The sequence below is a fragment of the Podarcis cretensis genome, assembly GCF_951804945.1.
Source record: "Podarcis cretensis genome assembly, chromosome: 13".
Classification (NCBI taxonomy): domain Eukaryota; kingdom Metazoa; phylum Chordata; class Lepidosauria; order Squamata; family Lacertidae; genus Podarcis; species Podarcis cretensis.
The window spans coordinates 40070554-40096165 of NC_137182.1; the positions used below are offsets into that span (position 1 = coordinate 40070554).

At 44.8% G+C, this 25612-nt stretch overlaps 2 protein-coding genes across 19 annotated transcripts in view; one reads left to right on the forward strand and one right to left on the reverse strand.

Annotated features, from left to right (window-relative positions):
• MVP (major vault protein) overlaps positions 1 to 12538 on the reverse strand; it is a 28929-nt gene extending 16391 nt beyond the window's left edge. For 2 of the 8 annotated variants that reach the window (XM_079951081.1, XM_079951085.1), the window contains exon 1: positions 12214 to 12510. The gene's annotated coding sequence lies outside the window, so the exon portion shown is untranslated. The other 6 variants (XM_079951086.1, XM_079951083.1, XM_079951080.1 and 3 more) reach the window with 4 other exon arrangements.
• MAZ (MYC associated zinc finger protein) lies at positions 11494 to 25489 on the forward strand. Of its 11 annotated transcripts, none has more exons than XM_079951100.1 (8): positions 11494 to 11803; positions 13794 to 14009; positions 15833 to 15898; positions 17156 to 17946; positions 20830 to 20893; positions 21128 to 21299; positions 22971 to 23178; positions 24183 to 25489. In XM_079951100.1, the coding sequence occupies exons 1-7, from the start codon at positions 11768 to 11770 to the stop codon at positions 23156 to 23158; spliced, it is 1533 nt and encodes a 510-aa protein (XP_079807226.1). In that variant the 5' UTR covers positions 11494 to 11767; the 3' UTR covers positions 23159 to 23178; positions 24183 to 25489. The 11 variants fall into 11 exon arrangements, with proteins under 11 accessions (XP_079807226.1, XP_079807230.1, XP_079807234.1 ...); XM_079951108.1 differs by having other exon boundaries at positions 11501 to 11803; positions 13797 to 13883; XM_079951107.1 differs by having other exon boundaries at positions 11503 to 11803; positions 13794 to 13883.
• Positions 25490 to 25612: the final 123 nt, after the last annotated feature.

Genomic DNA, 25612 nt, shown 5'->3' on the forward strand with positions numbered 1-25612 from the left:
AGCAACTCCGAATTCCTCAAGCTCCAGCCTTGGAAGGGATTATTGCTTTTGTAACCAACCTCCCGATTCTAGATGGATAGCATCCAGAGCACATCCCAAGCAAAGACGTCGTCTAGCTAAAATGGAGTGGAATCTGCGAGAGGAGAAAACTTACTGCAGAGCAGAGCGCTTGTTTTCTGGAGAGTTTTGCAGCCAGGAATTCCCCCTGAAGCTTTCGGTTCCTGGTAGAGGAGGAGCAAAGTAGCGAGTGGGAGAGAACCTTTTAAAGGGAAAGCAGATTGCTAAATGGATGGTGCAATTTAATTTGTGACCCTAACAGCATGGAAGGAATCATAAGGGCGGGGGTCAAACCTTGAAAGAATGGGGAGAAGAGACACTGGTAGTTGCAACCCCTAATCATCATATTGGGAGTTCTTAGTCACGACAAACTTATCAAACGGAACTGGGGCTGTTCATAATAGAAGTGTGGCCACACATCTCAGCCACCATTATGTTGCTGAAGCTGGTTCATACTTCTCATAGCCTAGTTCTGGATTTGCCTCACTATGCTGAAGTAGCTTCCTAATTCCCAGTTCCTTATCTGATGAAAGTTCAAAACACTAAGAAAGAAATGTATGTCCCTGAATTGAATCACAAGGTAAGTATACTGACCCCACATTCCTCCATTTTCAGGGGACCCTTCCCTTTGGGACAAGCAATGATTTTCTATAATCTAAGGGTTGTAGCCAATGTTAATCCTGCTCAGAGCAGACCCATGGAAGTCAATGGACATGGATAACTTAGACGCAATCATTTCAATGAGGCTACTCATTGAGTAGGACTAGTGTTGGACGCAGCCCAAAAGGACCATCTTTGCACAACCCTCCTAAATGTGTGATAACATGTGACAATAAAAAAGGAAGGAACTGAGAGCCAGCAACTCAGGATAAGGTTTGGGACCACATAAAGCATGCACCTGCACAACTGGGAGACTGTCTTCTAATGAAATGTTGATGAATCCTCTGGGTGCAAGGAACAGCCAAGTGCATATCTGCACAGGGACAATAGCCCAAAAATGTAAATATATATGTCCCTTGCACCCCAAGTAAGCTCTGAGCTAGATGGAATTCAACACCATCTTACAGAGGACACTCCCCCAGAAGCACAACTTTGTGGTGCTCAGAGCTTATTCTGGGATGTGAACTCCTAGCTCCTTATTTCCCTCCTACATCTTTTGGCTATTATTCATACGTGAATATGCACTTGACAGTGGCTTATTATCATGGGAAGCTTTGGAGCAGGCAGGATTCAATGCCGTATTGTAGAGAACAGCCTTCTGGATGTTTGGGAACTGGTAACCAACTTCAGCATCATGCCTACAATGTTTGTGGGCGCTGCAGTGTCAGGCAAAGAAAGAGAGGGTGGGGATCAGGGCCGGCCCATCCGTGAGGCAAGGTGAGGCAACCACTGTCTTGATCCAAAGGTGAACTGTTCTGGAAGCTCTGCTAATGCCACCTTGGTAGTTGAGATAACCCCACAATTAATTGGTAGTTGTTGCAGCAATGAGCTCCTATACAGTGGTACCTTGGGTTACAAACGCTTCAGGTTACATACGCTTCAAGTTACAGACTCCGCTAACCCAGAAATATTACCTCGGGTTAAGAACTTTGTTTCAGGATGAGAACAGAAATCGTGCAGCGGTGGCGCAGCAGCAGCAGGAGGTCCCATTAACTAAAGTGGTGCTTCAGGTTAAGAACAATTTCAGGTTAAGAACAGACCTCCAGAACGAATTAAGTTCTTAACCCGAGGTACCACTGTATATGCATTTGCTTTGTTGTAGGCTAATGGGCTTCCTTTGATGTTATCCTTATATGTGGGCTTGGGGTGCAGGGCTCTGAGCCCAGAAAGGCGAACTAGCTGTAAGATTTGGGTATTTGCCACCTATGCCTTCACCTAGTCAGGTGGAGTGATGGAAGTCCAGGCCAAAGTGACAAATGCTGCTTTGTGTGTAAGTAATATAAGCAGATTTGCTTGGGTGCGGACAAACCATGTCCTCACTGCAGTGTCTGTCCCACGTCTGTAAAGGCTGGCAGGCTGTTTTGCTGAAATCTGCAACTTTCTTTTAATAAAACACCAGAACAGTTCACTCTGGCATTTTTTAACCTCCTCCTTTGGTACCCCTGCACCCAACCACTCTCACAAGCCCTCCTTTGGGTCTGCCACCTCAGGCAGCAGGATCTGTAGCACCCTGCTTGTGGTTAACGCTTAGCTGGAATGAAATATTCAACGCAGCAATAGAGAAATTAAAATAATAATTTATTTGTCAGACAAATAAATATGAGGCACAGTGGTATATGGTTACCAAGCTCTGGCCTGGCCTCCTGCCATTCTGGCCAGCACTTATATTTCCTTAATCCAGCCCCCTTGCTCCTCCTGTGGCTGCCTCTGTCCAATCAGCCTGGTTGAAATTCCTATTGGCTGTTTGCTAGAACCAATCACAAAAGATACACCCATTTCCTTCTGTCCTTTTATGGGAAACAAAAAGGTATATATTCTTCTATCTATAAATGACAAAAAAGTAGTAATATATCTTACATGTGTCTCAACAAGGAACCTTAATTACCAGCTCACCTCGCCCTATTGCTCTCCAAAACAAATGGTTTAATCTCAAATTTTTATCTTAAACAGATGTCAAGGATCATCATTGAAAGATCTCCTTCCTTTGGAGGTCTCTAAACAAAAGCTTGACAAATGCTCTAATGATGTTTCCTGCTTGGCAGGGGGGGCTGGGCTGGTGGCTGATGGCCCCTGTGATCTCTTCCAACTATATGAAATAAGAATCTAGCATAAGGATTTAACATTTCTTAGCTTCTAATTCCTTTGCATAATTACATTTAAGCCAATATATTTAATACATAACATAAATAACCTTTTAAAAGGAAAATAAATCTTAAAAGGATCTCAGTTTAAGAAAGAAACAACTTTAGAAAAAGACTTCCCAAAATATTCTCTTCCTTTCTGCCAGCTAGATGCTTTTCCATTGCTCTTGACCTTTGAACCTTAGGAAAATATGGCTCAAGTTTAATGGGAGGCACATGGTTTTATTTTACTATTTACCCACTCTTAATTATGTTTATCTCTTTTTTTATTTTCTGTAATATGTAGGGTCAGTGTAACCTTGGCTGTCAGCCTGTAATTCCCTTTTTACGACTTTGAGAATTGTTTTCTGCTATAAATCAGGGGGCCCCCTTGTCTAGGAGGAAAAACATTTTGCCAAGGTTCTTAGGCAGCTGCTCTTCTGCCTGGCATGAACATTTGAAGATCTTTAAGCTCATTTTAAAATACAGGCCCTGATCAAAATATAAGCTTGATAAAAATGCAGGCTTATGATTAGATGCCTCAGATCCACGGGGGCAGCAGATCCAGCCTGCAAGGAATGCACCACCCATGGTGGCAATGATGGCAGAGCCCCCTCATGCCCGCTCTACAGCAGCCTCTTGACAAACAGGAGGTGCTGTGGGTCTCCCTCCCACCCTTGTTCCCAATGTAGAACTTCACTCCTTCCTTTCCCCCTGGCAGCGGGGAGGCACCATTTTGTGGTTTGCCTCAGGTGCCAAAATGTCTTGAGCCGGCCCTGATGGAGAATAACAGCTGAAGTTGGAGCAGTGGTGGGAAACACTTCACTTGTTGAAAGCCTGTCCTTTACATCGCTGTAAAGTCACAAGGGAATTCCCATGCGAGGGAAGTGGCCTACCAGATATCATATCATATCCTTCCTACCAGATATTGTATAATCCCACTCACATATAAAGATACTTGAGACTGACTTACTGTAAGGTTACCAGATTTTTTTCAATGAATTTGGAGACACTTTTCAACTTCAATGGATTTTGTATGGGGACTGATTTGTAAATCCGGGGACTGTCCCCGGGAAACAGGGACGTCTGGTAACCTTAACTTACTGGGGTATTACGATACAATATCTTTATTGTCATTGTCCCTTGCGGAACAATGAAATTGAAAAACTACATAAAACTACCACAAAACTACATAAAACTACCACAAAACTACATAAAACTACATAAAACTACATAAAACATTCAAAAACCCCTAAAAAACTCTAAAACCCCATTTTAAAATACACTATACTACAGAGACCCCTTATGCTGTGTTTAGAACCAGAATTGCATTAGCGTAGAAACTGTTTTTCAGGCGGCAAGTCCTGGCCTTTATAACCCTATACCTTCTTTCAGAAGGCAGAAGCTGAAAGAGATCATTTCCGGGGTGCGTACTATCATGTGCTATCTCTGCCGCTTTCTTATGGCACCTGGCAGCATAGATTTGATCTAAGGTGGGAAGAGTGCACCCAATAATTCTCTCTGCAGTCTTTACAACCCTGGATAACATTGTTTTTTCCCTGGCCGTGCAGCTCCCAAACCACACGCACAGACCATAAGTTAGTACGCTCTCCACAGTGCAATGGTAGAATGCCATCAACAGGTCCTTTGAGAGATTGTTTTTCCGGAGGATTCTCAGAAAATATAACCTCTGCTGTGCTCTCTTCACCAGGTCTTTGCTGTTCTCTCCCCAGGTTAGGTTGTCTCTCAGCTCCATTCCCAGAAATCGAAACACTGAGACCTGTTCCACGCACTTCCCCTCAATAATAAGTGGCTGAATATTCAATTTACATTTCCTAAAGTCCACAATGATCTCTTTTGTTTTCTTTAAGTTAAGCAGTAAGTTGTTTTTCCTGCACCACTCCCCCAACTGCTCAACTTCCTTCCTATAGGCCGTCTCCCCCTCTCCAGCCATAATTAAACCAACCACCGTTGTATCATCTGCGAACTTAATGATCTTATTACTGGGGTATTTGGGGGTACAGTCAGCTATATAGAGCGTGTATAAAAGCGGGCTCAACACGCACCCCTGCGGCGTCCCCGTATTCGTGATGAGATCCGCAGAGATGTGGGAACCCAACCTGACCCTTTGGGAACGGTTTGACAGAAAGTCTAATATCCACCTGCACAAACATGGTGGAAGTCCCAGGCCTAATAATTTGGGCACCAATCTATGCGGAAGAATAGTATTAAATGCAGAACTAAAGTCTACAAATAACAATCTCGCGTAGTTCCCTTGCTTCTCCAAATGAGTCAGGACAACATGTAAAGCCATTGCCACAGCATCCTCTGTGGATCTCTTTGCCTTGTACGCAAACTGGTAAGGGTCAAGTCCCACTGGCAGACAAGATAAGATGCGCTTCCTCACCAGTTTTTCGAAACATTTCATTATAATGGGTGTCAGCGCCACAGGGCGAAAATCATTCAGACTGTCTATCTTTGATGTTTCTGGCAGGGGTATAATGGTAGCAGATTTCAGACAGGGTGGAACAGTGGCTTTGGCCAGAGACTGGTTAAAAATCTTCGTAAAGATTCCTGCCAGTTGGTCCGAACAATCTCTTAGCACCCTGCCAGCCACCCCATCCGGGCCCATAGCCTTCCTCGTGTTTACCTCCTTTAATATTCGCCTCACTTCTCCCTCTTCCACCCTGGCAGCATTTCCTGTAGGTAGTGACGCCAATAGCTCTGGCATCCCTGTTAGAGTCACTGTTGGTGTCACCTCAAATCGGGCAAAGAAGGTATTCAACTCTCCCACCAAGGAAGCAGTACTCTCTACCACTGATGAATTCCTTGATTTATAACCAGTCAGATGTTGGACTCCCTGCCACATTTGTCTAGTATCATGATTTCTCAGATGGTCCTCAATTTTTCCTCTGTACTCTGCTTTTGCTTTCCTGATACCCCTCTTCAAGTTTGCTCTTTCTCTGCCATACAATACCTGGTCCCCAGTTCTAAAAGCAGAATTTCTGGCCTTCAATAATCTCCTAACCTCTCCTGTCATCCAGGGCTTCCTATTCGGATACAACTTAACATACTTTTCCCTGGTGACATTTGCTGTGCAGAATCTAATATAATCCAGGACCATTGATGTATAAGTTTCTGGATCTTCATGGTCGAAGATATTCCAGTTGGTCTCCTGGAAACAGTCCTGCAGTTGCTGAGAGGCTCCCTCAGGCCACACCGTAACCATCTGTGTTTGTATCTGGCCTTGTTTCCTGAGGGGTGTGTATACTGGTGTCAGAAGCAGGGACACACATGATCTGAACCACTGAGGTGCGCCAAGGTCTTGATCTCATATGCCCGTCTAATGTTCGTATACACCTTGTCAAGAGTATTTTCTCCCCTTGTTGCACACTCAATGTGCTGATGGAATTTTGGGAGTACTGCCCTCACATCTGTGTGATTGAAGTCCCCCGCAATAATGTGCACAGCCTCCGGGTATCTGCTCAATTTAGCATTGATGTTTTCATGCATACTGCTCATGGCCCTGCATGCATTTGCAGTTGGTGCTATTAAAATTGTTAGAGATTTTCTACTTGACTTAGAAGCATTTTTATATATCATGCTGGGATAGGTGGGTGTGATGAAAACTTGTAAAAAATTATGAAATTCGGCCTGGTTATTTACTTCTCAAGTTACATAACTCCTTCAATAAACAAAGAGGCTAGCAACCCAGTTGCTAAAAGCTGGCAAATTACCAATGACTATTTTGGGGCAGGGCTCCCTTTTTAACAGTTGCATGAAAAGAGGGAATGCAGCAGGTGCTGCTTTTTCAATCACTTCAACAATGAGGGGAAGACTATAGGGCAGCAGTTAAAGGCACAGGAGGCCTAGCACAATTGGCCACCCTAACCTACCCTACATCCAGCATAATCATTCAATTTCAGATAGAAAATTTTTTAGCATCCACAGTGAATTGTAGCTGTTTTAGGGACCAAGGAATCTCTGCCTGAGATGTCATCCTACAATTCTTATGTTCCTTTGGGGCTGTTGCAGGAAAAATCCGAGGGCTCCCTTGGACAAAACAAAGACACCAACCAGGATAACTTGGAGCAAAACAGCAGCCTGTAGGCTTGGCCTTTATTGAACTGTTGCAACAGGGTATTCCCCTCACTTGCAGGAGAGAGGAAAGACCCACAAGAATAGTGTGCAAGGTCTTATAAAAACTTTTGAAATTCCCCTCCTCTAGATCAAGCCCACCCCCAGAAACATCATGCATACATTACAGAAAGGAGGGGTTGAGGGAGGAGTTGTGGTGGTAACATCATGCATACATTACAGAAAGGAGGGGTTGAGGGAGGAGTTGTGGTGGTAACATCATGCATACATTACAGAAAGGAGGGGTTGAGGGAGGAGTTGGTGGTAACCTGAGTGTCTTGTCACCTGGCTGGTTCCTCCCTTCCCCCCTCCCCATGAGTCACTTCAGGAGACAAAGGGGAGTTTGCAGTTTCCTGCCCCCAGAGGGAAGATCTGATCATTGTCCTTTGTTTCAGTCCATGCTAAAAGGTAAAGGTAAAGGTACCCCTGCCCGTACGGGCCAGTCTTGACAGACTCTGGGGTTGTGCGCCCATCTCACTTAAGAGGCCAGGGGCCAGCGCTGTCCGGAGACACTTCCGGGTCACGTGGCCAGCGTGACATCGCTGCTCTGGCGAGCCAGAGCCGTACATGGAAATGCCGTTTACCTTCCCGCTGGTAAGCGGTCCCTATTTATCTACTTGCACCTGGAGGTGCTTTCGAACTGCTAGGTTGGCAGGCGCTGGGACCGAGCAGCGGGAGCGCACCCCGCCGCAGGGATTCGAACCGCCCTAGGCGCTGAGGCTTTAACCCACACGGGTGGGGGGGGGTTCCTGCTACAGGGCAAAGCCTAAACTGCTTTACATTTGTGTAATAGATGCACACTTGGTATGCTGTACTGTATCAGACTACCTGGGTACATCTAGGAATACATATTTCTCTTTAAGTGGTTGAATAATTTACCCATGGGTATGAGCTCAAGCTTTGAATCCTTGCTTCGAATCTAGACAATTATTTCTTACAACACAATCCTAACCATGTCTACTCAGAAGTAAATCCAAGTGAATCAATGGGATTTACTCTTAGGTAAACAGGATTAGGATTGCAGTCATAGCCTCATCTCAATTTATCCATTTGTCAAAAATATTAGCCCAACTACCGTTGTCTATGCTCTGGTAACCACTAGATTACATTACTGCAATGAGCTATATGTGGGGCTGCCTCTGAAGATGGGTTTGGATGCTTCAGCTGGTGCAGAATTCAGCAGCCAAGTTGCTCACCAGGGCAAGACTGTTTGAGCATGACACTGATCCTGGCTTGACTGCACTAGCTGCAAATTAGTTTCTGGGCCTAATTCAAAGTCCTGGTACTGGACCACAATACCCCAAAGACCACTACTTCCCATATGATACGACCCAGACCCTGTGATCATCTTCATGTGCCTCCTCCATGAGAGATCTGGAGGGTGACTGGCAACACAACAGGCCTTCTTGTTTGTTTGCTCTCCCCAGGGAGGTCCGCCTGGTGCCTTCATTACATTTCTCTACAACCAGCCCTTTGCTGTGTGTGGCAGGGAGGGGAGCATTGCTGGTTTTTTTGTTTTTATCATATATTTTGTAGTTTTTTATCTTTTATTTTTGTTGTGAACCACCCCTGAGATTTTCAGATGGCGGGCAATATACAAATGAAAAAGAAAAGCCAACCTCAAAACATTATTTTAACGATTACAGAAGCAATGTATGAGAAATTATTTCAGCACTTCTCTGGTTATTGGATACACAAAACAGCTTGGGGGAGAAATTCATTGAAATTCTAGCTTGCAGAGGAGCCTCCTATATTATTCCTTTTTTCCTTACAGTGCTTCCCCTCCCACACCTTCTTGTATGGGATGCACTTTTCTTCAAGTCCACTAAGATCACAAGAGGTCTACAAAATAATTATCAGTTAAATACTTTATTTAGTTTAATTGAAGGTGGGAATTCCTGGTTACTTTTGATGCTTTATTTTCTTCCTTCTTACACATTAACAGTAAAAAAGGAGTGAAGGCATCAGTCGCAGGGATAGAAGACTGAATAATATATGCGTTTTTAAAAATTAAACCCAACGTGCTTCATTAATTCTTCATCAGGAGCAACTGCTTTCAATCCTGGCCTCTTCACATTTATTGCAAACATGAAACAATCCGGACTGAAATTCGCTCACAGGCGGCACTGCTGGCGCTCAGGCAGCGTAAAATGGAGATCACAACTCATACGGGAAACGAGGGGAGGCGGCAAATCGCGAGGTGCTTTTACTACGCATGCGGCGAACGCATACTGCATTCTTCACGGCAGTCGGAAGACGCAGGCGTCCCGCTGCGCATGCGCTCTCCGAGGCTTTAGGAGCATGCGCATTGATTTATTTACACTATATAGCCGCGCGCGCGACACAACCAGCGAACTGTACTGCGCACGAGCGTATTGTTTTCGCAGAGCCTCCGCATCGGTCTATGCACGGCTCACTGCTACGCCCCCGTTCCTCCCAAAGCGCATGCGTATTTTCCTTCTTTTCAGACTACGGTACCGAACTGCTGCAAAACGCATGCGCGTTGAGAAATAGCTTCCAAAACAAGACAAATTCTGTAGCGTAACGTCACCTAGTCTGTTGTTGTTGTTTTTTAATTTAAGGAATACTAATTGTCCACTTCAGCCATTTGAAAGGTGCACCAGAAAAACAAAAGCGTGTCATTTTGGGGGGTTAATCTGCCAGCCATTTCCTCTGCCGTCACATCCAAGCAAATTGCGTGACCTCACTTGTGCGGCAAACATTCCACTTCGACTCCTGTTTACTTGGAAGCCCTAAAGCAGCGACCCTAAGCATACTTGTGCCTGTGAGTAAACATCATTCAACATAGAAGGCTTTGCTTTTGAAACCAGGCACAGGACTGCACAGCAGGGCTGCACTCAAAGTCCCTCTTTGCTGAGTCCCATTGACTATGAAATTGAGCTGCAATTCTATACCCACTCATAAGCAACAGTTATATTTTGGAATATGCATGATCCAGCAGCAGGGCCACACATTGTCATTGTTAGAAAATGTTTATTTTCACCTCCTCCACCACCACTTAAGTATTTGAAGCATCTTGTAATCCCTCAGAAGCACTCCTCAATTTGCCCAGCTCAGTGCTACAAAGGGTACAACAAATAGGTTGTAAACTTGTGTTTTGGGTTGGCTTTAAAAAGCAGAGAAGTTATCAGAATCATTCAAGACACAGGCTTGTGGAAAATTGGTTACTGGAAGACTTTTTAAAAGTCCAACTCAAAACCAAGCAGAGGCTTTGAGAAAATATGTTGACAGCATCCATATAAAAGTCTGACGCTCAGTGGTTTGTGGTTGCAGAGGGCAATTCAAGCCAGGAGACAGTGTGCTATAGAGGTTAGTATCCCTGTAGTACAAGGAAGACTCATAGTGTTCAAATTCCCATTGGCCCATGAAGCTCTGGGTGACCTTGGAGTTGTCACTATCTGGAACTTATCCCACAGGGTATCAAGTACTCCACTTGAACTCCTTGGAGGACAAGAATATTATAAAAGTAGTAAAATAGCATATATTAAATGAACGTAGCTAACTTACAAATCTGCCCTGGCACAAGTATAATGTGGATTGAACAGGGTGCATGGGACAGCGATCACAGTAAAAATAAGTAAACAAGGTATTACCCACTGGGATTTCTACTAAAAATTGTTATCTGTTTGCCTGCCAAGTTGAGTCAGCAGCATTGTGGTGCTAAATATGAGCTCAATTAAGAACACTTGGTGCACAAATGTGATCATGATGTTTTCCCAAGCCTGTCATGTGATAAAACAAGGGACCCTAGGTAATTGTGGTTGAGTCCTTCTTTGCCAAGAGGTGACATAGAGTTAGAAGTCTCACATTTAACTCAAGTTCTTGCTGAAGGTTGTCCAGGTGAAGTCTGCATAAAAGTCACATTAAAGTAACTTGCATAAATGAGTAAAATCTCCTGTTTGTGGTGTAAGTGCCAAGAGGGCAATACAAACCATATCTATTCAGAATTTCTACTGGATTCAACGGGGTTTATTTCCAGATATGGTTGAAGCTGCAGTACATGCCAGTGACATAATCCCATACTATGAAAACATAGCTGTCTGTGTTAAGTTCTAGATCACAGCAGGCGTCATGCAGATCGTCCTACACCTTACTTACTAGTACCTGCAAGCCCAAATATGCTGTCGAGTTCGTTCTTCTTCCCTGCGACATTTTTTTAAATATAGGCGACATAAGTGTACGGCAGGGGGTTGAATAATACGGAATGAGGGGCAGAAAGAGAAAAGGCACCATAATGGCCATTACGGATGAAGCTCTTCCCTGGCGGCCATTTTGTGAGAGGGGACGGAGTCACTCAAAAGAAAACTAACGGGGAGGGGAAAGGAGCAACCGTTACTCGCGCGCGGCCGCCTCGGCGCCGGCCAATCAACTTTCTTCTTTAAAAGAAAAAAACCCTACGGCCACAGCGCTCGTCACTCCACCCAATCAGCAAGCACCGCACGTGGGGGCCTTTTGTACGATCCCGCGCACGTCGGGAGCGAGGACGGCAGCCCCACCCAATCGCTACCTGCCGCCTTCTTCATACCCCCTCTTCACCCCTCCCCGCCCAGAGAGGCTGTGGCGCCGGGGGGCGCGCGCGCGCGCAGAGGGGGCCAATCAGCGTGCGCGCCGAGGTTTCCTCGCGCCGCTGCCTCCTCGCTCTATCCCCCCTCCCACCTTCACTCCCCCCGCCCGCGCGACGTTGCTGCTGCTCCCCACTCGCTCCCCCCTCCCTTCCCGACCCCCCCTCTCGCCGAGCTGAACCCCCCCCTCCCCCGCTCGTTGCCGCCGCCATGGACCCGAGCAACTGGAGCAGCTTCATCTTCCAGGTAACCCCCCCTCCCTTCTCCTCCACCTTCCCCCCTCCCTTCTCCGCTAAAAAAAGGGGGGAGCGCGAGCGGAGGACAAGGGAGCGCAAGCAAGAGCTCTAGGCTCCCCGCTCACACCCTCCCTGCCCCGCCCCTCCCCTCGGGAATCCCAGCGGGCGGGGGCCCTTGCGCGCGCGGGCCAGCAGGGCGCACTCAGCACGCGCTCCCCCCCCCCCCCGCCTCGCGCTGCCCCAACGGTCACCTCCCTCCGCCCAGCGCAGCCTTGCGCTCCCCCTACCCCCTCGTTCTCTACGCTCGCTGTGCCCAGCCCCTCCCTCCGCCTCGCGCTTCATCTCCCTCTCCCCCCCCCCCACCAACGGTCACCTCCCTCTCGCGCTTGCTCTGCCCATCCCCTCGCGCTTGTCCCCCACCTTTTTCCCTGCCAGTTGCTACCTCGGTGCCTCCTCGGTCCCACTCCCAGTGATCCTGCTTTCCAAAATGCCCCCCCTCAGATACACACGCACTACAGCTGCCTCGCCCTCTCCAAGGCTACGCGCGCATAATCCTCTCTTCCCGTCATGCCCCCCACAAAATAAAATGTCCTCCTGCCATAATTGCTTTCCCCTCCCCAAAGCTGTGCCCTCTAGGGGTTTCTGCCTAACACCAGTGCGAGTTTGGCCACACATGCCAAGGAGAGGCTTCAGGCTCATTTCCTGGCCCCGCTATTTACTTACCCTGAAGCGCAGGCACAAAAGGAGGTAGCTAGGTGTGACCTTTGGCAGCCAACAGGTGTAGTGTTGGATTTCCCACCTGTTTCCTGCCTACCTTTATGTGTGGACTCCTAAAGGGGCCGCCTCTGGACATTAAAAAATGCAGGGAGATGACCCCACTTCTTTCCTCCTCACCTACAAATGCATTATGATATAGATAGTGGCTGTATACACGGTGGGAAGTACATTACCTCCAACTTTTCCTGTGACCAGGCATGTGTGGCCAAATTTTGTCAAGATTGCATGAGGCCCCTACTTCCCCACCCTTTGGAGCTCCTTGTCTTAACCTCCTGCTTCCACTTCTTGAGCCTCCCTTGCAGACAATTTCCTCTTTAAACCTGCAGCCCCACCTCCCCAGCCACCTCCCCTTTCCAGTTTCTGACCAAATAATAACCTCCTGCCTGCTGCTGTCACCCTTGGCTCCTTTCCTGGGTAATCGCCCTCCCTCCTAGTGCTTCCTGCCCTGGTTTTCCCTTTGCAGAGCTCAGCCTCAGGCCTTCCCCTTTTTCAGATATGCAACTACTGTACTTGCTTTTCCCTTAATGTCTCTCCTCTTATAAGTCAGAGACATGGCTCCCCTAGTACTTCACCATCATGTGTGTGGTTGGGGAGGGGGATCTCCCAGGCATAGACCTTAACATAAGGCTGGCCCATATCTACTGCTGTTGGGAATCCCTTGCCTGTCCTTTTCCCCATTCCCAAAGAAAAGTAGACTCTCCTAGTACATGCCCTCTTTTATTCCATACTTTTGTACACAATGGTCAAACCCTCATCTTGGCCCAGTGTAGCAATTTATCTTTACAGTCCCATACCTTACACCCAGCTTTCTATTCTCCCACAAACAAACTTTCCTCCTTTCCCACACCATGGGAAACCAACTAAGTTCTGCTTAGAGTAGACCCACTGAAATTAATGGACCAGAAAGGGATATTTATTAATTTAAATTGCCCTACTTACATTGGATTCAACCCCATATTTTTCCTATTGTAAACCATAACTACTCCACACTTTCATTCAGTGCTTGAAGTTACTTGGGTCAAGCAATTGCTGCTCTCTCTACATCTTTCATCTCATCACCCATAGTTCCTGTGGAATAACCAAACACACCGATTTCCTACAATTACCCATTTCTCTCTTGCCATCCTTTGAATTTACGGTAACTCTTGAGTTTCCAAATTTGCTGAAGGGTGGGGAGGATTCTTTTAAGGTTCCCTAATCTTTCTTTTTTTCTGTCTCTTTAGCAGAGTCATACACAGAACCCTCTGCAGGTTGGGACCGAAATCCAGTCCAGATTTTTTGCTGCTCAGGGCTGCAGTCAAAGCCCCTTCCAGGTGAGCTCTGTCTGGGCACCAAATGGAGAGCGATGGACCCCTTTGAAAAACGATATCTACTTGAGGCAGCTGCATCTCAGTGCTGGAGACCAAAATTTTTTATACGAATTGCCTCAACCTCAAAGGGTACCCTGTACAAATACTTGATTTTAAAAAATAATTTCTGTATTTCTTACTGTAAATACTGTTTTACATTTACTTAGCCACTCTTACTTGATGTCAGTCACTTAATGTTTATTTTTATTTGTTTACTTTCAGCATTTATATACCACCCAATTAACCATGTCCTCTGGGCAGTTCACAAATTAAAATCAATAAAATACAACTATATTCAGTCAATTAAATTACAGAAGCAGCACCAATTTTTTAAAAAAGCATAAAACAGTTGTGGGACTGAGGCTCTGAAATAATGATTTGCCAGAGACCACCCTATAAAGCTTGTGCAAAGTTTTAAAGCCAAGTACTTAAATCTATACCCTTATGTTAAAAGAAACCGTCCCCTTCTCCCAGTTCACAGTTACCAAACCCATGAAATTAATCTGGTGCACTTCAAGTTTACTTTGAATTAAAAGTTAAAGTTTTACTGGGGCCAATAATTCTGCCTTGCTGTGCAGATATTACCTTGGTTCTATTTAGATTTATTTTGCTTTTATTAATATTACTAGCCTCATATATCCCAGACTTCAACAGGTAACAAATTAAAACAAAATAAATTATTATTGTGTAAATACCCTGATAGGCAGCTTTATCCCATACACATTTTTTCAGAAGTGTCACCATGTTCAGTAGGCGTAGGATTGCAGTTTAAGGTCAGCCCTTCCCTGGTTAACTCTATACTTTAAAAAGCAATCTGAATCAAAGTTTTATTGGGTAATATCTAATTAAATCATACCCTGAGTAGACCCAGTGAAATCAACTGGTGTTACTTAGGTTCATTGATTTCAGTGGATCTGTTTTGAGTATAACTAATGTTGCATATCGCTGGTTGTTTTGGAAGCTACCCAGACTTGGATGCTGACAAACCTCTACCAGAGAAAGAACTATTTGAACTTCACTTACAGATAATGCTCTAAATTGAATTTAAAAGGTCGTGAAGGAACATAACCAAGACAACTGTATTTTTGAATAATAACAGATCTCTGAAATGCTAGATTGAACTTAGGTTTATGTAGTGGTTTGTCATTTTTCCTGATAGCATCCCTTGTTCCATTTTTCTGACCAGTGGTACAGAGATTAAGGGGTTAGTCCTTCACACATTTTCCTGGGAATAAGCAATACAAAACAAAGCATAATTTACTTCCAAGTAACTCTGCCTAGTTTCTGACACATATGACTTGACCTTGGTCACAAATCAGTGACTGAACAGGAATTTGAACCTTCTATAGAAGTTAAGAAAAACTGTCACTTCATGATATGGTAGTTGTCCTTACTGTTTTCTGATGGTGATGGGCACTAGAAAGTCTTCTAGCCAGGCAAGCCAGTACCATGGGTCCTTATGTATTTCTTTGTTGCCTGGAGTTAAATTATGTTCATTACCTTATATAGCTAATGCACAAAAGCTTCTCGGTGAAGAAGTAATTTTTGGTTTGTAGAATTTGGAGTGAAAAAAATTAATCTCTCTTTGTAAATGTGAAAATCACAAAGTAAAATGGCTTAGTTTGGACCCATGGATTGCCATATATGGACTGAACATATTTTCATTGAAATTGATTTCTAAATTGTTAGCATTTTTAAAAGAATACTTTTCTAGATTTTTAAAAGGTTCCAAAGACATTTTTCTCTAATCCTGTGATTTATTTCCTGATTGAAAATTCTGGGAAATATTTTGGCTAAGGAATAAGAACAAATTGGTGTCTAAATGGTTGTTGGTTCAAATCTATGCATTTCTTCTTTCTAAAAGCCTTGTAAATAAGTTTACAAACATTGCTTTTCTGCCATGTTTTTACTAGCACGCTAGGGATGGCAGATGGACAGAGAGCTTTGTCCCTCCTGCATCAGTTAGCTGCATTTCTCTGGTAGGTGCACAGGAGGGATGGAAAACTCCTTCCTGAGACTACTCACTTGCCTGCATAGAATTCCTTCTCACTGATGGCTACCAGGCTAGTACTTAAATAGTACAAAGCTGCATCAGACATATATGTAAGCTGAATTGTAGGCTGAATTTCTTTTCTAATGTGTTTTTTATATTCTGCTCGTACTCAGAACTCCCATCCAAGAGAATGATCAGGTTCACACCTGATAAGCTTCAGGCATGCTGTGGTTTCCACACCATTCACTGGCATCAATTTTAAAGGCTTATGATGATATTATTAGTATTACAGTGGTGCCTCGCAAGACAAAAAGAATCCATTCCGCGAGTCTCTTTGTCTAGCGTTTTTTTCATCTTGCGAAGCAAGCCCATTAGCGGATTAGCGCTATTAGCGGATTAGCGGCTTTTAGCGGATAAGCGGCTTAGCGGCTTAGCAGCTTAGAAAAAGGGGGGGAAGGGGGGGAAAGTTGGGAAAACTCGCAAGACATTTTCATCTTGCGAAGCAAGCCCATAGGGAAATTCGTCTTGCGAAGCACCTCCAAAACGGAAAACCCTTTCGTCTAGCGAGTTTTTTGTCTTGCGAGGCATTCGTCTTGCAGGGCACCACTGTATTAGAATGGAGGGTACACATTTAAGATAGGCAGAAAGCTATCCCAGATAAAGTTTCTGTAATCCAAGTTTGTAAATAGCCAATCATCCAGTTGCCTTTGACACACAGGCAACCAGCAAGAAATGTTTAACAAACTGGAACCTGGTTGTCCTTCTCCCACCTGTGAACGTGCAGATGCATGAGAGCAAATGGGCTAGTATTTTCTGTGGTTGGAGTTAGGGTGAAGCTTCCAGTACACTTAAGCTGATGGCACTGTACTGAGCTAGATTTACCAGACTTAGTAAGAAATACCAAAGTCTTCACTTTGCAGGGCATGGTATCTGTAAAAGCAGAGCTCTCCAACTCTGAGATGCCCAGGTCTTTAACTTGAATTCTAACTATTCAGTGGAGCTGGTGAGTGCTTGTAGCGAGTATTCCTGCTTCTCCTCCCATAACATTTGGTAAATAATAATCCAGCCCATCTTAATCTTCCCCCACCTAAGATGAGTTCAAGCTAGTTTATGAGAGATGGATGCTTTTGAAATGGGAATTTACTATTCCATCCACTCTACAAGTTACTAGAATACTGTAGGCTTTCAGAATTCATTGTTCATTACTGTATTTTTCAAGTATAAAATCTCTTTTTCTGTTCAGACTGCCACCACAACAGCCCCTCCCCAGCAGACAGCCACCCCTGCTGAATCCCTCCAAGTGGATCTCCTTCCAGTCTTGGCCGCAGCCCAGGAAACAGCCGCTGCTGCTGCTGTGGTTGCTGCCGCTACTGGCTCTGCACCATCTGCTTCCACAGTAGACACGGCCGCTTTGAAGCAGCAGCAACCTTCTGCCTCTGAGGGTGGTGGTGGGCAGGTAGCACCATCCTCTCAAACTACACAAGCCCCAACCTCCCAGGCAGCTTCTGCTACGCAACAGCAAGGTGATGCCCAGAAGAAGCCCAAGAGCAAAGGTCCCTACATCTGCTCCCTGTGTGCTAAAGAATTCAAAAATGGCTACAACCTGCGGCGCCATGAAGCCATTCATACGGGGGCCAAAGCTTCTCGCGCTGGACCCACGACCATGAAGATGCCCACCATGGTCCCCCTCAGCTTGCTTAGTGTTTCCGCCATCGGTGGCACAACAGCAGCAACACCTGCCCCTGCCGAAGGTGCAGGAAACACAGCAGGATCAGGAGCAGGGCTGGTGACCACTACAGCATCAGGCAAACGCATCCGGAAGAACCATGCTTGTGAGATGTGTGGGAAAGCCTTCCGGGACGTCTACCATCTCAATCGGCATAAGTTGTCCCATTCAGACGAGAAGCCCTACCAGTGCCCTGTCTGCCAGCAGCGATTCAAGCGGAAGGACCGCATGAGCTATCACGTCCGTTCGCATGATGGTGCTGTGCACAAGCCGTACATCTGCAGCCACTGTGGGAAGAGTTTCTCTCGGTACGAGGGATTCAAGGGTGCAGGGAGGAGGCAGTTCAAAGGGAACTTGTTGGAGGGTTTACGTGAGGAAGGTCGGCTTTTAGAAAAGGTGTTTCCCCTTGTGATAGAGAATAAGCTTTAGCAGACAACATCCTGAACCAGTATGAGTTAGGATGGCGCTATTACACTAGAAGCTAACATTAACTGATTGAGGGATGTCTGGGGGCGCCTCAGGATCCCTTCCCTTTGCAGCTGTTGCCATAACTCAAATTCCTCCAAGCCTAATCTTGACTACCTTGGCCATATAAGAGGTTTTCTAAGGGACACCAGCTGGTGCTGGTTCTGTGGGAGGACTCCAGAACAGTAAAGACCGCATGGGAAATCCATCCAAATCCCTTACCAGTTCCATTCCTAGGAGCAGCTAACTCATTGCAGTTCTTACGTACCAATCCAGCTGAACAAACAGGACAGAAAGAAAGGAAAGGGGAGGCATGTGAAAGCACATATTTTCTCAATTGTGGTTCACTGACTTATTTTAAGTTGGCAGTGTATAACCCAATCCAGAAAATTTCCCCAGTCCTGCCACTAGTACTTTTGTGTTATAATACCAGAGAGTGTTAGGCAGTGTTTCTTTATGACTACCTATAAAATGCAACCATTAACAAGAGGCTTCTAACTGGGATTGAGGCATCGACACCCATGGGAGGTAAGTGTAGACATTCAAAGAACCTTCACAAAAGTGCAACAAGTGGCTTTCATAAAGTATTGAAAAGAAACAGGAAAATGTAAATATAACCCCACAATTTAATATTGCCCATTTCAGGTCAGATTCAAACATGTAGAAATAGCATAAGACTTCTCCTTACTTTGTCAACTCAACAGACGTGTCCGTGTTTCATTGTTCCTCCGTGTAAAAACAAATCCCTGCATATACTAAACTAGCATGTTAGTAAGAAACTAAAAGCTTTCTTGACATGCTAGCTTTTCATTCAAGGGATTTGTTTTAACAGGAAGGTGTATTCAAACATGTAGTACCTCACCTGCAGTCTGAAGTGTACAGTTCAAGAAGTGCCAGATCTATGGAATTTCTTTGCGTATTAATTGGCTGTTAGATCAAGCAACAGACAATGAGGTCAGCTTGTGGGGAAAGAAAACCTCACATTTCCAGAATTAAACATTTGCAAATGTACTTAGTAATTGCATTGTCACCATGCTGGCAGCATAGAACACTGATAAGTTGCAGCCTGATCAGAAAGGCTCTGTGACCTTTCTCTGTTTCTCTCCCTTTTTTTCTGAGATTTTACCAGAATTGCCCTTACATTTGCCAGCTTTTCTGTACAATTGTAGAAAGAATGCACTTGCTCTTTAAAATAAGTTAGGCCATCTCAATTCCTACACTTGGCCCAGGTTTTGTGTGGACCTGCAGTTGCATGGAATACCAAGAGCAGCCTGTGCTCAAAATACAAAGAAAATTCCAGAGAAACAAATTGCCCCATGGGCTTTAGATGTTCTTGTAAGCCCCCAGTAAAAGCATGAACATAAAAAGAAGGTGCTGAAGTTTTCTGATCTGACAGCCCCTTGTAGAAATGGAAGCAAGAGGACAGGTGTAGGTTGGTTGATTGGTTTATTAAATTTGTGTACTACACAATACCCATAGATATCAGGGTGGTTCACAACATAAAATTACAAATTTATTTAACCTATTTAACAAAAAATTCTAGTAACATTCCAGGCTTCACAGCTCCTAGAGGCCATAGAGTCAGGCTTCTGACCTGCAACAATAAAGGAGTAAACATGAACTTTTAAAGAAATAACTTTAGAAATGCAACCTTTTTAAAGTAGGTCTTTAAAATATGAGTGTTGGTATGGTCTGATACATATACACTCAAGTCACACAGAACTACAGAAAATACAGAGGACCGTTAACACCTGACTAGAATACACTGTTTTCTACACCCTTTTTGTTTATTTCATTGGGTAGAAACTACTTGAATATATCCAGAATTTCTTTTCATCACCACAAGGGCTTGTAATTTTAGCAGCAGAAAGCACATATAAATTACACATGTGCTGTAGAAATTTCCTCTGGGCAAGCTAGCTATATATATTCAAGGTTGCTCCCAACATCGCACTTTCTTACCCTTTCAAATAAGTGACAACCTTTATTTTATTTATTTAACAAAATTTATATGCCATTTTATTGTAACAAAACCTCTAAAAGGTTTACAAGAATATTATCAACAAAGCTAGTTAAAAATAAGAAACGTTAAAAAAAATTAAAATCAGCTCTAAACTAAAAAGAGATTAAAACATGTCAGCATCTCTCAGTTCTAAGTTTACAGTTTCTATTTTCAGCTTGCTTTCTAATGGAGGGTTCCCTGTAAATCAGTTGGATTCTTGAGTGTCAAATCCTTTTCTGAATTGTTTTCCAGCTTAGGTTTTATCAGTATCTGACTAATCTGTGGCTAATTAATAAACCATTGAGTGGATGAATTCCCCAATAACATTTCTGTAGGCACATAGTCTCTCTCACTCATCTTGCCTAGACTCACATCAGTGCATGCTTGAAAATGATGAATTAAGCCTGTTGAAACTATAACTGGCACTTTTTAATGACAGAGTTATTTTACTGTTAACAGCTGCAAGCTAACTGGCGTTTAAGAGGAACAGCTTTTCCAAAAGAAGCATATTCCTGTGCATCTGTTAAAAGCAGAAAAACTTTACCAGTAAAAGAAACAGGGACAACCCAGCTTTAGGAGACATGAAACTATAGCAACATAGTTGGGATTGAGAAGGAAAAGGAGATGAATTTAATAATGGGGGGACATGGACCTTTATAGCAGGGAATGAAAGAGAATTCCTCAATAACAGGTCACTTACTTGAATATTTCTTGCCTCCCACAGTCCGGACCATTTGAACAGCCATGTGCGGCAAGTCCACTCGACAGAGAGGCCCTTCAAATGTGAGGTACCTTCCCCCACTGACAGTATTGCTGTATCAATTCTCAACTCCCTCCCATTATTTAATTTGTCCCCAATAATCTGCCTGAGTTTCTGGTGCAAGAGAAGACAATGTCAGGTCCCCTGTACATAAAGGGAACTTTGCACGTTCTCAAGTCCCGTAGTCTTTGGTTGCCTTGGGAAGTGGGCTGCTGTAGGCAAAAACATTTTCGCCATGATTCCTTTCTCTCTGTTTCTGCAGACATGTGAAGCAGCCTTTGCCACCAAGGATCGGCTGCGTGCTCACACAGTCCGTCATGAGGAGAAGGTGCCATGTCACGTGTGTGGAAAGATGCTGAGCGCCGCCTACATCACGGACCACATGAAAGTACACAGCCAAGGGCCGAATCATGTCTGCGAACTGTGCAACAAAGGTAAGAGGACAGGGCTCTCTGTGAAAGTATCTGGAAGGGAGAGAAAAATACTTAACCGTCTCTTCTGGGAATGCTAGCAGTCGCACAGTACAATCTGATGTAGGTTTTGTAAGAATTAGGTTTCAATGGAGCTTACTCCCAGCTGCATTTGCATAGGATTCCAACTTTAATTGGTACTTGCATAAGTGCTTGCTCCTTTATAATATGGTTCCTCAGCATATCAGCCAGAGTCATGCTTGAGACCTGCTTCAGGTTATTTCATTTGCAGTTTGAATTAGATGTGGCTGGTTTTCCACAAGCTTTCAAACAGACCTGCCAGGTTCTCACTAACTTCAGCTCAGCTGAACAGCCATGGATGGTGACCCACCAGGGCCTTATAGGTAGCTATATAGGTTTATTATCCAACTGACAGGCCGCAGTATGTGGTAGGTGGGCTGCATTCATCTTGGTAAGTCAAAGTTGCACATGCCTGCTTTAGAAGTAGTCAGCCGGATTTGAATCCTTTACATGTGAGGCCAAACTTCCTCTCTGTGAGCATTAAATACAGAATTGCAGAAGAGGACTGACTTGATAAGAATATATAATAATGCCTTTGAAACAAGCTGCATTTGAAGGACCAATGTTGAGACCAGGCAGCATTTTATTTTTGTTGGCCTGCAGCTGTTGCTCAGACTTCCTGCTTTATCTCAACAAGAAAACTGCTTGGCAAGACAGCTGGCTCCTAATCTTTTTTTCTCCATTTACATGACCGAGTATCTCCTTAGTACCATTTTGCCACAGGCTTAAATAGCTTCACTGTACTGTGTAAGTGTAGGATGACATGATTTATTGTATATAGTTAGATTTGCTAATTCTCCATATATAGGTGGAATCCAATGTGCAGGTAGATAACTAAACAGTATGAAAAGAGGACTGCTAATATTTGAATTCTGTGTGTTGCAACTTTACCCATCTGACATACTTAGATGGGTATATTATTTTTAAATAGAAAACAATATCCTTAAAACATAAGTCAAAATAGGCTGAATAATGTGCAGGTTAGTAAGAAACAGTTTTTTAAAAAACAATAAAAATAACAATCTGCTTTTCCTTTGTGGAAACACCTGGATTATCTCACTGGATAATATGCATAATCCATTATGCTTTACCCATATATTTAAAATAAAATCTTCAACATATTGTAGATAACTGGATTCTCAGAAGCATAAAGCAGCAATTTACTATTAATCACTTCTTATAATTCTTTTATGGCTTAAATATTTCATGTTGCAGAGAATATAGATAACATAGATTTGCTGTGGGGCGGGAGCAGGAAATCTGCTTTCTTCTTCTCATCCAGCTACTTCTGGTCTAGGATTACAGCTCTGATATTTTTGTGTTGAGTCTTAAGTTCCTCACCTTTACTTCCTCAATGCCGCGATGCAGCTGCCCCTAGAGTGGGGTCTGTTGTTCATACAGAGATAGCTTACCTGGTGGCAAGATGCAGCCATCTCTGGGGTGGAGAAGCTGCCTCTTCACCAGGGAGCCCTGTCGCAATGGATCTTTCACTAGATGTTGAGACGCAGCCGCCTCAAGGGTGAGGCACAGCCAAGCATTACAGGACACTGGAGTACGTTTTCAGTAGACCGGACACTGACCTGGCTGGTTTTTGTCCTTCTCCCCCTCCCGTAGGGTTCACCACAGCGGCCTACCTCAGGGTCCACGCGGTCAAGGACCACGGACTGGCCGCCCCGCGGCTGGAGCGTTTCCTTTGCAAGCTGTGTGGCGTGCACTGCAAGACCCCGGCTCAGCTCAACGGGCATCTGCAGACGCACGCAGGAGAAGGGGCTGCGGCCACTGAGGGCCAACCGCTGCGGTGAAACGCTGGCCGGGCCACCAGGCAAGAGCCGCTTCCTTCTGTCCTAGGGAATGGGGAGGGGAGGCCCATCTGTCCCGTAGGGTACCCACGTGTCCTTGTATTCTCAGTGGGAGACGGAGAACCCCATCTCCCCTGGGGCGGCTGCATCCTAAATTAGCATCCCTCTGCCAGTGTTTAAGTGCCTGCATATTGCAGTGCCTATCTTGGTTTGGATGCTTATGTGTGACTAAGGATCCTTTTGCAGGTTCCATCTAAAGAGGATAGAAGCAGGATTGAGCTTTCATTTTTTTAAAATTAAAAGGTGCACATAATCCTTTGAATGTTTTATTTATCCGAATATTGTTTTATTTTTCCAAAGTCAAAGGAGTTCTTGTACTTTTAACAAGAAATATAGACTACTATTAATATTTTGAAGTTAGCAACAGACAGGGCACATTGATGGGTGTTTTGTCTCCTTTTTGCCCTTCATTACTTTGTCTCCTGTCCAACATTAGGCGTAACTGTTCCTTTTGAGACACAACTGATCATGGGGCAGCAGTAAGTGAATCTATTCCCATGAGATGCTGTAATGTAGTGGGAGATTTTCTAGCCCCATTCACTGCTATGGATGTATTCCCTATGTATCATGCATCTTGGAGAACTGTGAGAGCTGGAGTCCCCTGAGAAAACTTTCCTGTGAAAGTTTAACCTTTATTATGCATTAGGACAACAATTTAAGTGATAAACCCCAGTTAGTTGTATTATCTGCGGTTAATTTCAAGTTAGAGCTAGTGAGTTCTTTCAACCTTGCTTTATTTTTCAGCCTTTTAAGGAAGGGAACTTCCCTACAGGACATGGATAAATATGGTGCCTTGGAGGAAGGGGCAGCTGCATCCATCTCTTTCTTACTACGTGAAACCAGCTGTGTCTTCTACTCCAGCTTACAGCAGGGGGAGGGTGGGAGGAAGCAGGCTACACAACTGTGTTAATTAAATTTCTGAGGGTGAGAAACCCCTTTGACTTTGTACATCTGTCTTCCTCCACAGGTACGGGTGAGGTCTGCCCCCTCGCGGCAGCCGTCTCGGCCCCACCTCCCGCCGCCGTCACGGTGCTGCCCATGGAGGGAGCTTCGGTTGTGAGCCAAGCCCTCCCCACACAGCCCTGGTGATTTCTGGGAGTGGGGAGGCAGAAGCCGACCCTCCCAGTCCCATCCCTCTCCCTCACTGGCAGCTGGAGCCTCCAAGCCCAGATGAATATGCAGTGGCCATATTTGGGTGTTTAATTTAATGGTGGTTTCATTCATTCTCTCCCCTGCCTGTGCTCGTAAAATAGTGGTGCTGGGAAAGCACCTGCCCAGCCAAAGCAGCAGCTCTTGTTCAGAGGGCCATGGAAGGGCTGTGTGTGCATTCAGAGAGCACCCTCGTTTTATTGACTCCCCTGCTCTAGTCCCCTTAACGTCTAGCCCCACAAGAGTCCCATAAACCCATGCACCCTCTCCTGTCCTTAGCCAAATAGCTACAGTCTTCGTCACCATAAGTCTCTTGCTCATTCCAGCAGTGCTCCCTATTGCCCCTAAATCAGCTACACAAAAAGAGTGAGACAATGGGACAGGAAAGACTTAACAAGCTCAGCTCAGGAACAGAATGAGGAGGGCTCAAGGATGGGATACCTGTGGGACAAAATTGTGGGGCAAGATTGCAGCTGGTGGCGGGGGGAGGCCAGAGTTGGGAATAGAGTTGTGTTGGTTGAGGGGTTGACAGAACTTGGGAAACCCAAAAGAGGGATGAAAATCAGGATTGAGGGGCATTGTAGGTGCCAGGAGCTCAAGTCTGGGGTGGCAGGGGGCTGCAGTGGGATGGGATGAAAAAGGATTGGATTTCTCCATGGCTTCAGTGTGGAGTGCCCTCCATTCCCCTGCTGAGGAACTGCTCTGAATTTCCCTCCTTGCCCAAGCACCTCATTCTTTCATGGTGTCTGTTTTAATGCTCCATTCCCTGAGCTTCTCTCGTGATTCGTGTTCCAAGCGTGTCAGCCCCCCACACCAAGCATTGATGCCCCACCCGCTGAAAACCTTTCTTGTTGCATGCAACCCCCACAGTTTGGGGTTAGAGTCCTCGCTTTTTTGTATTATATATATTAAAAAAAAATCCCCTGACATTTAAAATAAACTCCCTTTGTGGTTTTTTTTTGTTTTCGTTTTTTGTTAACACAAAATGTAATGAAGCTGTGTCCATCTATCCTTTCTCCCTGTTCCCTCCCTCACCCCACATCTTTCCTTCTCCCATGCACCCTTTCTGGATCTGTGTCTCAACAGCAAAAGATTTTAGTAAAAACATTGAAGGAAAAAAATCCACACTCTTGTCTGTTTATTGTTAGACCGTTTCTGTGTCACTTTGAGTGTAAAGGGGGAAGTATTACGTTTGCGGTCTCTCTTGCTCTGCCTACCTCCTTACACCATCAGAATCTCCTCTCAGGA

Coding starts and splice junctions, on each gene's coding strand:
- MAZ (XM_079951100.1), top strand. CDS start 11,768: ATGGACCCGAGCAACTGGAGCAGCTTCATCTTCCAG. Junction 14,010..15,832: donor AATTGCCTCAACCTCAAAGG/GTACCCTGTACA, acceptor TGTTTTTACTAG/CACGCTAGGGATGGCAGATG. Junction 21,300..22,970: donor CTGCGAACTGTGCAACAAAG/GTAAGAGGACAG, acceptor CCCCTCCCGTAG/GGTTCACCACAGCGGCCTAC.